The 14,262-nt window shown below is 40.4% G+C and overlaps 1 protein-coding gene across 1 annotated transcript in view; it reads right to left on the bottom strand.

Annotated features, from left to right (window-relative positions):
- The window catches only part of SH2D4B (SH2 domain containing 4B), a 112,913-nt gene that overhangs the window by 81,886 nt on the left and 16,765 nt on the right, over positions 1-14,262 (bottom strand). The window contains exons 2-3 of the mRNA XM_089780062.1: positions 3,966-4,125; positions 2,747-2,894 (exon numbers count right to left, since the gene is read on the bottom strand). Of these exons, the coding sequence (XP_089636188.1) occupies positions 2,747-2,894; positions 3,966-4,125 (308 nt within the window). The remainder of the gene's footprint in view (positions 1-2,746; positions 2,895-3,965; positions 4,126-14,262) is intronic.

Below are 14,262 nucleotides of genomic sequence, written 5' to 3'. Positions count from 1 at the left end.
TATATTTCAGGATGCCAGTCCTGAGGTCAGATCCATACAGGCTGAGTCCTGAGCCAACACAGAGCCCTCTGAAGTTAATTTACCTGCCAATGTTAGCAAGGTTCACACCTGAGTGCAGGATCCGGCCCCCATGTTAATAGAACAATGTGTGTAACTGATTGTAGGGGATGCTATTAGCACCTCCTACAATAAGCTACTAGTGCAAAAGCATTTTCATCTTTAACCATGCATCTTCACCAGCTGAAGTATTCACCTTTGGGGCTGAACATTTTCTTTTGAAGAAGGCTTCCGGTTTAAAGAAATGTTGCTGTTTTTCAGCACAATCCCTTTGGACGTTTTTGAGTTATGAGAGAGTAAAAAAAACAAGTACACTTTTCCCCACTGTCAACTTTAATCGCATACTTTCCTGAACAGGCCTAGAAAAAAAAAACACCTCTGAAGTTTGGAATTTGAAAGTGAAAGGAGTCCGGGATGGTATCTGGCCCTAGTTAGTCCAGCATACGTCTTGAGGGGCTTCCAACCTTACAGCATGCTGCAGTATTTTTGTTATGGATTGTGGGATACTAGAGGAATTGTGGGAGCAAGGGTCAATTGCTCCACTGATTTCAGATTTGCATCAATTTATGCGAGGCCAGAATCTGGCGCCATTACTTCAGAACTCTACCAGAAGCTCCTAATAGACTAATTAATTGTCTCTAACAGCATGGAGCTATGTTGGCTGACCAGTGAAGCAGTCACGAGGCTACTTGTTACCTTGCTTGGCACGGGGCCTCTGATATAGAAGAGGGCACTAAGTTTGCAGGGCTCGTTCCAGTCTATCTGAGTGAAGTGCAACACTATTCTAGAAGCGGCCAGTGTAGTCTGAGTGGCCATTTGTGATGTGAGCAAGATCATATGGGTCTTAGTTCAAGAGGGCTTTGCTTTCCAAGACACAAAAGAAGAGATGCACAAATAATAGTTATTCTGCTTGCAGTGCATACTTGACTGCCACTCAAAAGTTAGGGTTTAATTATTATACACCAACATAAGATTAAGGGCCTAATTCTTTCCTCTTTAAAGGTAAGGGCAGGTATAAATCCAAGTTAATTGCACCAAAACTAAAGGATATGCTCATGCCATGTTCCACTTACGTATCAGCAGTGCCTCTACCCCAACAGTACACAAGTTGGCCAACTGAAATTAGTGATCTGCCTTGGCTATGAGTAGCACAGTCTTGGTACCATAGAATCATAGAACATTGGAACTAGAAGGGACCTCACGGCAGGACCAAGGACCAAGCAGCATCTAGAATATTTCTACAGGTGCCAATTCAAAGTGAAAATGAGGGTTGGGCAACTGCTGTCTACAGATCTCCTGAGCTCCAAAGAATTTCAATGTGGCACCTCACGCAGACCAGCCAGTCCTGCACCCCCACAATATGCATATCAGCCCTAACTCCAAGTGGAATGAACATGGGGAATTTATCTTCCGGCAAAAGCCGGTTATATTTTCCACCAGTCCTTCTCCACCGTTTTCTCTTATGAATGTGTCAGGAGGTAGCATTTTTTCATGAAAAATAGGAATAAAAAAAAAAAGAACAACATGAATTAAATACAAAATGACAGGAAATAAAGACTAAAAACTCGTGTATGCTTAAAAAACTTAGATTGACCTTTCTACATCACTCAGTGAAAAAAAAAATCATGCCCCAAGTACTGTAGTTAGGATAATATAATTCTCAGTGTAGATGCTAAGGATGTTAAGTATTGAGTAAATGACTAATTGGGTACTCGATACAATTTCTATCGAGTACATGATTAGTTGATAAGGGACCACTGCAGCTCTGCAGCCTAAATGTAGTAGGAACCGGGTGTGCAGGCAACCCAGCTCCTACTACATTTAAACTGCAGAGCGGCAGCAGGGGTAGGTCTGGGACCTGGCATTTTTAAGCTGGCACCCCTTCTCCCCAGCATTGGCTCCTGCTTCACCCCTCCTTTTGCTGTCTCTGATATAAAGGCAGCAAGGGGGAGGGAATATGAGTAGTCAACTCAACAACCCTATAAGTCTAGGCTTATCGGGTAATCAACTATTCGACTACTCTTTTATACCTCTACTCTTTTACATCCCTAGATGCAGCTAGGACAATGGAAGAATTCTTCTGTCAACCTTGCTACCATCTCTCGGGGAGATGATTTAGCTTGACCAAGAGAAAATCCCCTTGCACTGATTACAAAAACCACCTAGTTCGGATGAGTCTACACTTTAGCATTATAGTAGCCTAGCTGTAGTACAGCTGTGCCCCAAGTGTTAAACAGCTGATAAGAATTGACCATGTGGAAGATGTCATAGAAAAAGGCAACTAAAATTAATAAAATTAATCAAAGGGCCTTCTTCCATCAGAGTCAGTTGCACTTTTCCCTGTTTATTTAAATTGGAGTGCCTCATTATTATTAAAGAAAAAATAATGAAAGCATTTTGAAATTAACTGCATGCATTAACTACTTGCCAAATAATAGCCACTGAAAACATTTTTCAACAAATTTTGACATCTTCAAAAACAATTCTGCAAGTCTGTTTTCCCCTCCCATTATTATTCATCCATCGTCCATAGAACTGTAACCAATTCTGTGAATTTGCAACACGTTTAAAATTGTACTAATTAATACAATGTGCTATTTGTACAATCCAGGAGAAAAAAAGAGTGCTTAAAGTTGATAGGAGTTGTGAAGCTATACAGGGAAAGTGATAAAGACAATTGCATGCAAACCTTTAATTCCTCCTGAATTTTTTCCTCCATCAGTTTGGCTGCTTTTCGATCTTCTGTTTCTATTTTCCATTTTTCTGCCACTATTTTGGCTTTCTCCTTAGCCATAGCATCCCGGAATTTCTTTGTAATTTCAGCCTCTTTTTGCTTCCTTCAGAAAAGAATTTGAAAAAACAAAAAGTTGTAGAGACTGTTCTATAGGAAGTGAGAAAAAACTACTGAGTAAACAAAATGCAGATTCTTATTTTTAATCAATGCAACTAAGGTTCATTTAAGAGTCAACAAAAATGCACAGAGAAACAAAGAATTTAAAATGTATTAAATAAATGGGGTACAATAAGCCTAATTCTGAGCATGTAGTCAGATGACAGACATTTTCAGTCTTCAAAAGTGACTCAAAATAGCATCTTCTAAAATCAGAAATCTGTTCATTGGATGTCTTTGGTTCAGATCAGATCTATTTCATTTTCTCATGAAAACCAGATATTTTGTCAGCAATGCACAGCCAAAGTGGCAATGGAATAGTTATCTAAAATGTATTCTGCTTCAAACAGAACTATATGCTAAATTCCAGTGACAAAAGATTTGCTTCTTATAGTGTCACTAGTAATCGAGCACAGATTAATGTCTGAGTCCCAAGTTAAATATTCAGTATCCACATTTAAAAGTGGTATATTTTAACTTAAGAACATTTAATAGAAAGGATAAATAAGAAATTACACCATCTTGTTCCAATCCCTTTTTGGAGCATTACCTCAAAAATCGAGGTCTACATGGGACCTCATCTCTCAATGCCATTGGGCATCGACATGACTTCGGACCAATTACAAACCTGTCATAAGCCCCATTGGAAACACAGATATGGACACTTTCATTGTCAATTACTCAATGGCTCAGAGTAGAGTAAAATGCAAATAAGCTACTCAGTAAATAAGCTTTACGTGTCAAACTTCAGTCCGAAATTTGTGTCCTCACTAAGGCAGCTATTTATGATTTGTCATCCAAAAGCAGATTGCAAACTAAAAAACAAACTAACCAAACAGGTAGATGGGCAGGTCATGATCAGACCAACCCTAATTTCAACATTGTTCCCACCACAAAGGGGCATTTTCCCATTAAATAATTCTAAATTATTTTAAAAACACAGATTTTTTTTATTCCAGTTTTTCAGTTAGAGTGTCATTGTGTCACACCGGCCATCAATTCAGATTCACAGCCTCACCATAATTCTTCGGCCTCCTTCTGTGCTTGCTGCCTGGCTCGTTCTGCCATTAGCTCCTCAGAAATCAGTTCATATGGCTTGTCACCCGGGGAGTCTCCCATAATCCAGACCCACACCTCACCATCACTTCCATGCAACCATTGCACACGTTTGCAATTACCTGTAACAACCACCAAAACAAACAAGGAAAGGGCTAATTAAGCAGAATGAGGTATAGAGTTAAATTCACCAAGTAAAGGCGAGGGAAAAGGTTGAATTGAGCCCATACATGGTATGCTCTTCTTACACTGTAAGTACTATAGGGCAGGAATAGCATGCTGTATAGTGCTCAGTTTGTGCCTTTAGATGCTGACGTAATAGAAATAATCACAAAAATCGCCATGCGGTTTATTAGAGTATGCTGCAGCGTATGATGGAGGTTTTCCTGACAGAGCTGCAATGATAAATAGGGCCAGATTACATGTGTTTTACCTGGCTTTCGACAGAGCTATCCATCTCCTCAATCTGCGAGAGCACATAGAAAGTTAACCCTGTTAAAAAAAGGTTGTAAACAGGCATCATCCTGATTAGTGTCCTAACATGTAATTAGCGTGGTAGCTGAAAGAAGTCAAATCTCTCTGCTATTCCGAGACTCCTGCTGCTTATATGTGAATTTAGCAGGCTCAGAACACAACACAGACAGCTCCGCCTTTGGAGTGTTTCTTGAGGTTTCCTGCATCTATGGCCTGTTGATATATTCCATGTTAATACACAGTCATATGAACCAAAAAATCTTCATCCCTAGAGAATGTCTTTAGAAATTGCTCTCTCTTTTTCCAAAGATGTAGGTCTCTCTTCCAGCCCCACACACACCAGATATTTCACCTCTCAAACAAATCCGTATAATGTATGAGTTGGCACAACACTTAGAACGATATACACATCAATCTACCAGGCTGCAAGACTATAGCATAATCTACCCATTTGACAATTTTAAGCATCAGCAATAGTTGGACAGCCCCTCCACAGTATGTCCACTTTTCAGCTAATTCAGCTTGAGCTCCATATGTCTTTCGTTTATTTTTTCTTTAGAACAAGCAGAACAGCTTTTTTCACTTCTAGAGGTAAAATTTAGATGGTAGGTAGAAGTGCCTCCCCTGCAAATCTGCCCTCCAACCAATATCGGCAATACTCCTCACAATGTGCAATCTTATCAGAAAGTCATGTAGTTACTCTAAGAGCAGCATCCAAAAAGACAATGTGATGAGTGGGCAGCAAAAAAAATAAGTAACTCTAAGTCTGAAATGGAATTATTGCCTCACAGTATTTGCAGCTCACAAGTCAAGTGAAGAGAAGGCTCTAGTCGTTTAGATCCCAAAATAAGATCAATGCTAAGACCAAGGCAGGAAAACTCTGCCAATAGTGAGGCACTCACTCAGGACAACGTTCAATTCCTTCTTCCACCACAAACTCTCCTGTGTGACCGGGCCAAGTCATTTAAAATCTCTGTGACTGTCCCCCATCTGGTAAATAGTGAGTCAAGTTCTCTCCAGCTTCACAACACTGTTATAAGGTAAAATTACATTGGAAACTGTGGGGAAGTGCTCAGATAATATTGAGAGGCCATATAAAGCACTTATGAGTTTAACTAGCATTCTAGACGTGAAATTTCCTTCCCTGCTTTCTCTTTACAAGCTGAATTTGCCTGCTTTGGCAATCAGGAAATAGTTGCCTATAAAAGATATGGTTCTAGTTCAAAAAATTAAATGAAAAATGTGTTTAATTTTGTTTTGATATTTCCCATCGTATATGACACTTTTCCTGGAAAAAAAAAAAGGTTTCGACAAAACCCCTTTTTCAATGAGAATTTTTCGACCAGAGAAAGACCCTAACCAAAAGATCTTAAAACCTAAATAAAGAGAACAGAGAATTACTAAAATCGGAAGTATTATTACTCCCATTTTGACAAGTATCAGAGAGGTAGCTGTGTTTGTATCTGCAAGAGTCCTATGGCACCTTTCTGTTGGTCTTTAAGGTGCCGAAGGACCTTTAAGGTGCCAAAGTGCCATGTTGCAGCTTTGGATCTAAGGCAAAGAGAGTATAAATGACTAGCTCAAGTATATATAGGAATTCTGGGGCTGACTCAGGAATTCATCTCAAGTCTGAGTCCCAGTCCACTGTCTTCACCACAAAGTAAACCCACAGTTCATGTATTTCATGGATTTCAGGAAGGCGGATTTTGGTAAGCTCAGAAAGCTGATTGGTAAGGTCCCATGGGAATCGAGACTGAGGGGAAAAACAACTGAGGAGAGTTGGCAGTTTTTCAGAGGGACATTGTTAAGGGCCCAAAAGCAAGCTATTCTGATGTGTCGGAAAAATAGAAAATATGGCAAAAGACCACATTGGCTTAACCACGAGATCTTGCATGATCTAAAAATAAAAAAGGAGTCATATAAAAAATGGAAAGTAGGACAAATTACAAAGGATGAATATAGGCAAACAGCACAGGAATGCAGGGGCAAGATTAGAAAGACAAAGGCACAGAATGAGCTCAAACTAGCTACAGGAATAAAGGGAAACAAGAAGACTTTTTATAAATACATTAGAAGCAAAAGGAAGACCAAGAAGAGGGTAGGCCCACTGCTCAGTGAGGAGGGAGAAACAGTAACAGGAAACTTGGAAATGGCAGAGATGCTTAATGACTTCTTTGTTTCGGTCTTCACCGAGAAGTCTGTAGGAATGCCTAACATAGTGAATGCTAGTGGGAAGGGGGTAGTTTTAGAAGGTAAAATAAAAAAAGAACAAGTTAAAAATCACCTAGAAAAATTAGATGCCTGCAAGTCACCAAGGCCTGATGAAATGCGTCCTAGAATACTCAAGAGCTTATAGAGAAGGTATCTGAGCCTCTAGATATTATCTTTGGAAAATCATGGGAGACAGGAGAGATTCCAGAGGACTGGAAAAGGGCAAATATAGTGCCCATATATAAAAAGGGAAATAAGAACAACCCAGGAAACTACAGACCAGTTAGTTTAAATTCAGTGCCAGGGAAGATAATGGAGCAAGTAATTAAGGAAATCATCTGTAAACACTTGGAAAGTGGCAGGGTGATAGGGAACAGCCAGCATGGATTTGTAAAGAACAAATCATGTCAAACCAATCTGATAGCTTTCTTTAATAGGATAACGAGTCTTGTGCATAAGGGAGAAGCGGTGGATGTGGTATACCTAGACTTTAGTAAGGCATTTGATACGGTCTTGCATGATAGTCTTATCAATAAACTAGGTAAATACAACTTAGATGGGGCTACTATAAGGTGGGTGCATAGCTGGCTGGATAATCGTACTCAGAGAGTAGTTATTAATGGTTGACAATCCTGCTGGAAAGGCATAAAAAGTGGGGTTCCGCAGGGATCTGTTTTGGGACCTGCTCTGTTCAATATCTTCATCAACGATTTAGATATTGGTATAGAAAGTACGCTTATTAAGTTTGCAGATGATACCAAGCTGGAAGGGGTTGCACCTAATCTGGAGGATAGGGTCATAATTCAAAATGACCTGGACAAATTGGAGAAATGGTCTGAGGTAAATAGGATGAAGTTTAATAAAGACAAATGCAAAGTGATCCACTTAGGAAGGAACAATCAGTTTCACACATACAGAATGGGTAGTGACTGTCTGAGAAGGAGTATGGCAGAAAGGGATCTAGGGGTTATAGTGGACCACAAGTTGAATATGAGTCAGCAGTGTGATGCTGTTGCAAAGAAAGCAAACTTGATTCTGGGATGCATTAATAGGTGTGTTGTGCGCAAGACATGAGAAGTTATTCTTCCGCTCTACTCTGAGCTGGTTAGGCCTCAATTGGAGTATTGTGTTCAGTTCTGGGAACTGTATTTCAAGAAAGATGTGGAGAAATTGGAGAGGGTCCAGAGAAGAGCAACGAGAATGATTAAAGGTAGCTGCAGCGGCACAGGAGCCAAGCAAACAGAGTTGTAAACAGGGGAGTTTGAGTGGGAGTTTGTAAGGGGAGTTTGGATATTGGAACTTGTTTGGAGTTTGTTTTTGCTGTGGAGAGGGTGTTCTGGTTTGTTTTTGTGTTCAATGGACTAATAGGCTTTTGGTGAGAAAGTAGATAAAACACAGAGGCATTAGTGGCCATTGCCCAAGTAGTAGAGAACACAAAGAGGATGATTGGATGTGGTAGCTGCGGTATGTACATGATTCTGGAGGGGGTACCTGAAAGGAGTTTTGTTTGCATGAAGAGCCGCCTGATAGAGCCGATGGAAGAAAAGATCCGAGGACTGGAGATTCAGGTGGAAACTCTGGTCGAGTTTAGAAGGGGGTTTGAGCAGATGATGGGGAAAAGGCATGACGTGGTTGAAGGGGAAAGCTTAGATATGCAGATGGAAGCAGGATCAAGGGCCTCAGAGGGGGGGACTGCTGGGCGAAGAAAATGGACAGTGGAAGCATGTGACTCAGAGGACCAGGAAGAGGAAAAGATGGGTCAGTGAAGGAAAAATAGAGCTCAAGAACAGGTATGTGGAGCTGGAAAATGAAGAAGGGGTACAGCAGGTAGATAATGAAGATGGAAGGGTAAGGAAGAAGAGAAGAGTGGCTAGTTCAATAGATAAAGGGGAAGACTTAATGGAGACAACACCAATAATGAGCATTAGGATTACAAGGGAAAATAGGAATGGCAAGGACTTGCAGCCAGAGGAAGCTAGAGATAGACCAGAGAATTTCACTGTCACTAGGAAAAGGCAGGTCTATGTGATTGGGGACTCCTTATTGAGAAGAATAGATAGGTCTGTAACCAAAGCTGATCCAGAGAATAGAAGGGTGTGCTGTCTGCCAGGTGCTAAGATACGAGATGTGGAACTGAGGTTGAAGAGAATTATTAAGGGAGCAGGAAGGAATCCATTGATCATCCTTCATGTAGGAACAAATGATACGGCTAGATTCTCGCTGGAACGAATTAAGGGAGACTATGCTAGGCTGAGGAGGATGCTCAAGGAAATTGAGGCTCAGGTGATCTTTAGTGGGATTCTGCCTGTTCCTAGAGAAGGGCAACTAAGATGTGACAGGATTATGATGATCAATAGATGGCTTAGGCAGTGGTGCTATAAGGAGGGCTTTGGGATGTATGGTCACTGGGAGGCATTTATGGACAAAGGACTGTTCTCTAGAGATGGACTTCACCTAAGTAGGGAGGGAAATAGACTTCTAGGATGGAGGCTGGCTCAACTTATTGAGAGCTTTAAACTAGGAATTTGGGGGAGACGGTTGGGAGATGCCCAGGTAATCTACGCCAGATTTTAACACTGAGAGGGAGGAAAACGAAGTAAGAAAGGATATAGCTGGGGGTAGGAGAATGAACATGAGGAAGGGTGGGGTGGATACTAGTCTAATAGGTCATATTGGAGGTATAATGTCTGTGCCAAATTGGGTAAAGAATGTGAATGAGGCCAAACAGCAAAAATTAAGATGTTTGTACACCAATGCGAGGAGCCTAGGTAACAAAAAGGAGGAACTAGAACTATTGGTCCAGGAAGTGAAACCAGATATTATAGGAATAACAGAAACATGGTGGAATACTAGGCATGACTGGAGTACAGGTATTGAAGGGTATGTGCTGTTTAGGAGAGACAGAAATAAGGGTAAAGGTGGTGGAGTCGCATTGTATATCAAAGATGAGGTAGATTGTAAAGAAATAAAAAGTGATGGAATGGAGAAGACAGAGTCCATTTGGGCAAAAATCACATTGGGGAAGAAAACTATCAGATCCTCCCCGGGATAGTGCTTGGGGTGTGTTATAGACCACCAGGATCCAATTTGGATATGGATAGAGACCTCTTTAATGTTTTTAATGAAGTAAATACTCATGGAAACTGTGTAATCATGGGAGATTTCAACTTTCCAGATATAGACTGGAGAACAAGTGCTAGTAATAGTAATAGGGCTCAGATTTTCCTAGATGTGATAGCTGATGAATTCCTTCATCAAGTAGTTGCTGAACCAACAAGGGGGGATGCTATTTTAGATTTGGTTTTGGTGAGTAGCAAGGACCTCATAGATGAAATGGTTGTAGGAGACAACCTTGGCTCGAGTGATCATGAGCTAATTCAGTTTAAATTAAATGGAAGGATAAACAAAAATAAATCTGAGACTAGGGTTTTTGATTTCGAAAGGGCTAACTTTAGTAAATTAAGGAAATTCGTTAGGGAAGTTGAATGGACTAAAGAAATTATGGATCTTAAAGTGGAGGAGGCCTGGAATTATTTTAAGTTAAAGTTGCAGAAGCTGTCAGAAGCCTGTATCCCTAGAAAACGGAAAAAAATTATAGGGAGGTGTGTTAGACCAAGCTGGATGAGCAAGCATCTCAGAGAGGTGATTAAGAAAAAGCAGAAAGCATAGAAGGAGTGGAAAATAGGAGGGATCAGTAAAGAAAGCTACCTTATTGAGGTTAGAGCATGTTGGGATAAAGTGAGAAAGGCTAAAAGTCAGGTAGAGTTGGACCTTGCAAAGGGAATTAAAACCAATAGTAAAAGGTTTTATTGCCATATAAATAGGAAAAAAACAAAAAAAGAAGAAGTAGGACCGCTAATTACTAAGGATGGAGTGGAGGTTATGGATAATCTAGGAATGGCCCAATATTTGAACAAATACTTTGCTTCAGTCTTTAATGAGGCTAATGAAGAGCTTAGGGATAATGGTAAGTTAACAAATGGGACTAAGGATAAGGAGGTAGATATTACCATATCCGAGGTAAAAGCCAAACTTGAACAGCTTAATGGGAGTAAATCGGGGGGCCCAGATAATCTTCATCCAAGAATATTAAAGGAACTGGCACATGAACTTGCAAGTCCATTAGCAAAAAATTTTAATAAATCTCTAAACTCAGGGGTTGTACCATTTGACTGGAGAATTGCTAATATAGTTCCAATTTTTAAGAAAGGGAAAAAAAGCGACCCGGGTAACTATAGGCCTGTTAGTTTGACATCTGTAGTATGTAAGATCCTGGAAAAATTTTTGAAGGAGAAAGTAGTTAGAGACATTGAGGCTAATGGCAATTGGGACAAATTACAACATGGCTTTACAAAAGGTAGATTGTGCCAAACCAACCTGATCTCCTTTTTTGAGAAAGTAACAGATTTTTTAGATAAAGGAAATGCAGTGGATCTAATCTACCTCGACTTTAGTAAGGCATTTGATACAGTACCACATGGGGAACTATTGGTTAAATTGGAAAAGATAGGGATTAATATGAAAGTTGAGAGGTGGATAAGCAACAGGTTGAAGGGGAGACTACAGCGGGTCATACTGAAAAGTGAACTGTCAGGTTGGAGGAAGGTTACTAGCGGAGTTCCTCAGGGATCAGTTTTGGGGCCAATTTTATTTAATCTTTTTATTGCTGATCTTGGCACCAAAAGTGGAAGTGTCCTAATAAAATTTGCGGATGACACAAAGTTGGGAGCTATTGCCAATTCAGAAAAGGATCGGGATATCATACAGGAAGATCTGGATGATCTTGTAAATTGGAGTGATAGCAATAGGATGAACTTTAATAGTGAGAAGTGTAAGGTTATGCATTTAGGGATTAATAACAAGAATTTTAGTTATAAGCTAGGGACACATCAGTTGGAAGTAACGGAGGAGGAGAAGGACCTCGGAGTCCTGGTTGATTATAGAATGACTATGAGCCGCCATTGTGACATGGCCGTGAAAAAGGCTAATACGATCTTGGGATGCATTAGGCGAGGTATTTCCAGTAGGGATAAGGAGGTGTTAGTGCCATTATACAAGGCATTGGTGAGACCCCATTTGGAATACTGTGTGCAGTTCTGGTCTCCCATGTTTAAGAAGGATGAATTCAAACTGGAACAGGTACAAAGAAGGGCCACTAGGATGATCCGAGGAATGGAAACCCTGTCTTATGAAAGGAGACTCAAGGAGCTTGGCTTGTTTACTTTAACCAAAAGAAGGCTGAGGGGGGACATGATTGCACTTTTTAAATATATTAGAGGGATAAATACCAGGGAGGGAGAGGAATTATTTAAGTTTAATACCAATGTGGACACAAGAACAAATGGATATAAGCTGGCTAGTAGGAAGTTTAGACTTGAGATTAGACGAAGGTTTCTAACCATTAGAGAAGTGAAGTTCTGGAATGGCCTTCCAAGGGAAGTAGTGGGGGCAAAAGATCTATCTGGTTTCAAGATTAAACTAGATGGGTTTATGAAGGGAATGGTTTGATGAGATAACATGATCTTGGTAACTAATTGACCATTCATTATCAGTGGGAAATAGGTCAATGGAGGGATGATAGGAGTTACTATAGAGAACTTTCTGGGTGTCTGGCTGATGAGTCTTGCCCACATGCTCAGGGTTTAGCTGATCGCCATATTTGGGGTCGGGAAGGAATTTTCCTCCAGGGTAGATTGGCAGAGGCCCTGGAGGTTTTTCGCCTTCCTCTGTAGCATGGGGTACAGATCACAGCTAGAGGATTCTCTGCATCTTGGGGTCTTCAAAGTATTTGAAGGCTTCAATATCTGAGATATAGGTGAGAGGATTATTCTAGGAGGGGTGGGTGAGATTTTGTGGCCTGCACTGTTCAGGGGGTCAGACTAGATGATCATAATGGTCCCTTCTGACCTTAAAGTTTATGAGTCTATGAGTCTAAAGGTCTAGAGAACGTGACCTATGAGGGAAGGCTGAAGGAATTGGGTTTGTTTAGTTTAGAAAAGAGAAGATTGAGTGGCGACATGATAGCAGTTTTCAGATATCTAAAAGGCTGTCATAAGGAGGAGGGAGAAACTGAGGATAGAACAAGAAGCAAAGGGCTTAAACTGCAGCAACGGAGGTTTAGGTTGGACATTAGGAAAAAGTTCCTAACTTTAAGGGTAGTCAAACACTGGAATAAATTGCCCAGGGAGGTTGTGGAATCTCCATCTGTGGAGATATTTAAGAGTAGGTTAGATAAATGTCTATCAGGGATGGTCTAGACAGTATTTGGTCCTGCCATGAGGGCAGGGGACTGGACTCAATGACCTCTAGAGGTCCCTTCCTGGCCTAGTATTCTATGATTCATCTGCTTACAGTATATGAATTAGACTTGGCAGCAGAACCCTTGAAACAAATGTACAGTTAGAAAAAAGCCTGCATGAGAAAAGTGGACTGGATACCTTATTGGTCTAGTAGTCTCTCTCTGGTACTTAGACTCTATGTTTTAAATAAAATTAGTCCTCTATCAGTTGTTCTTTAAGGCAACTTCTCACATCACAGGGCCTCAATAAACTTCTGTAAAGCAAAATTATGTCTGATATACAGATTTCTCTATTCCTCCATAGGTCTGCTGCAAGTAACATTCACAGAGTTCAGCCTTCCACTTACTGCAAGATCTTTACTGCTTACAGGGCAGTGAATTTTTTTCTTAGCACCTCTTGGTGTAGCACACCTGTATCCAAAATTTGCCACACCAAAGGGTTGCCAGGAGATATAAAGCTACGCTTAATATGCATGGAAAATATGTATCTACCGATCATCACAAACATACAGAACCATGTCATTTTGAATTATAGCATTTGCTTGTACTTATACAGTAGCTTGTGTGATAGATTAAAGGAACTTGTTTCTGGCTTGAGTTCACAGCAAGGAAAACATAAACCAAGGCCTGAAAAAGCAAAGCTCTCATTTATAAATCAGTTTCTACTGATCAGACTGCCATCTTATGTATACGCACATCTACACACAATGTTCCCTCTAATTTTTATCTGCCACATGTGAGGAATACATTTTATTATGTTCACCAAAGCATGTGTGAATGTGCACCAGCAGTAGAAACACATGCTGCCAGCCATGGAACCTAATCAGTTGGGCAGCATTTCAATCTCTTCTGGATGGCTGCCCAAGCACTCATCTTATAGGGAACATTGTATGTGTGTAGAGAGAGAGAGAGAACGCCACTATGTGATTTTTAGGCTATAGTAAAGTGTACTTGACCTTCAAGCTGATATTTGGGTTATGGCTGAGCAGTGATAGAAATTCCCATATTTCCTATTAGGCTCCTTAAAGGAAAGGCATAAGCACCATTTGAACAGGGTTGGGGAGAAGGCAAACTGATTTGTATTGATATAGCGATATCTGACTTACATTTTAAACCAGCTACAACTCTGATGCTGCAAATGAGATTTAGCATGAAAAATAAGTCTTATTACACTGCCTCGATGAAGCAGGGCAGGTGTACAGAAGCATAGTTTTCTTTTTATAGGTGTTCTGGTTTTAATCTGGATTCATTTGCATGCATGCTGCTAATTAAAAGC

The sequence above is a fragment of the Pelodiscus sinensis genome, chromosome 8 (assembly GCF_052426305.1).
Source record: "Pelodiscus sinensis isolate ZL-2025 chromosome 8, ASM5242630v1, whole genome shotgun sequence".
Taxonomy (NCBI): domain Eukaryota; kingdom Metazoa; phylum Chordata; order Testudines; family Trionychidae; genus Pelodiscus; species Pelodiscus sinensis.
Note: the sequence above shows the minus strand (reverse complement) of the source record. Positions and strands in the feature narration are given on the sequence as shown.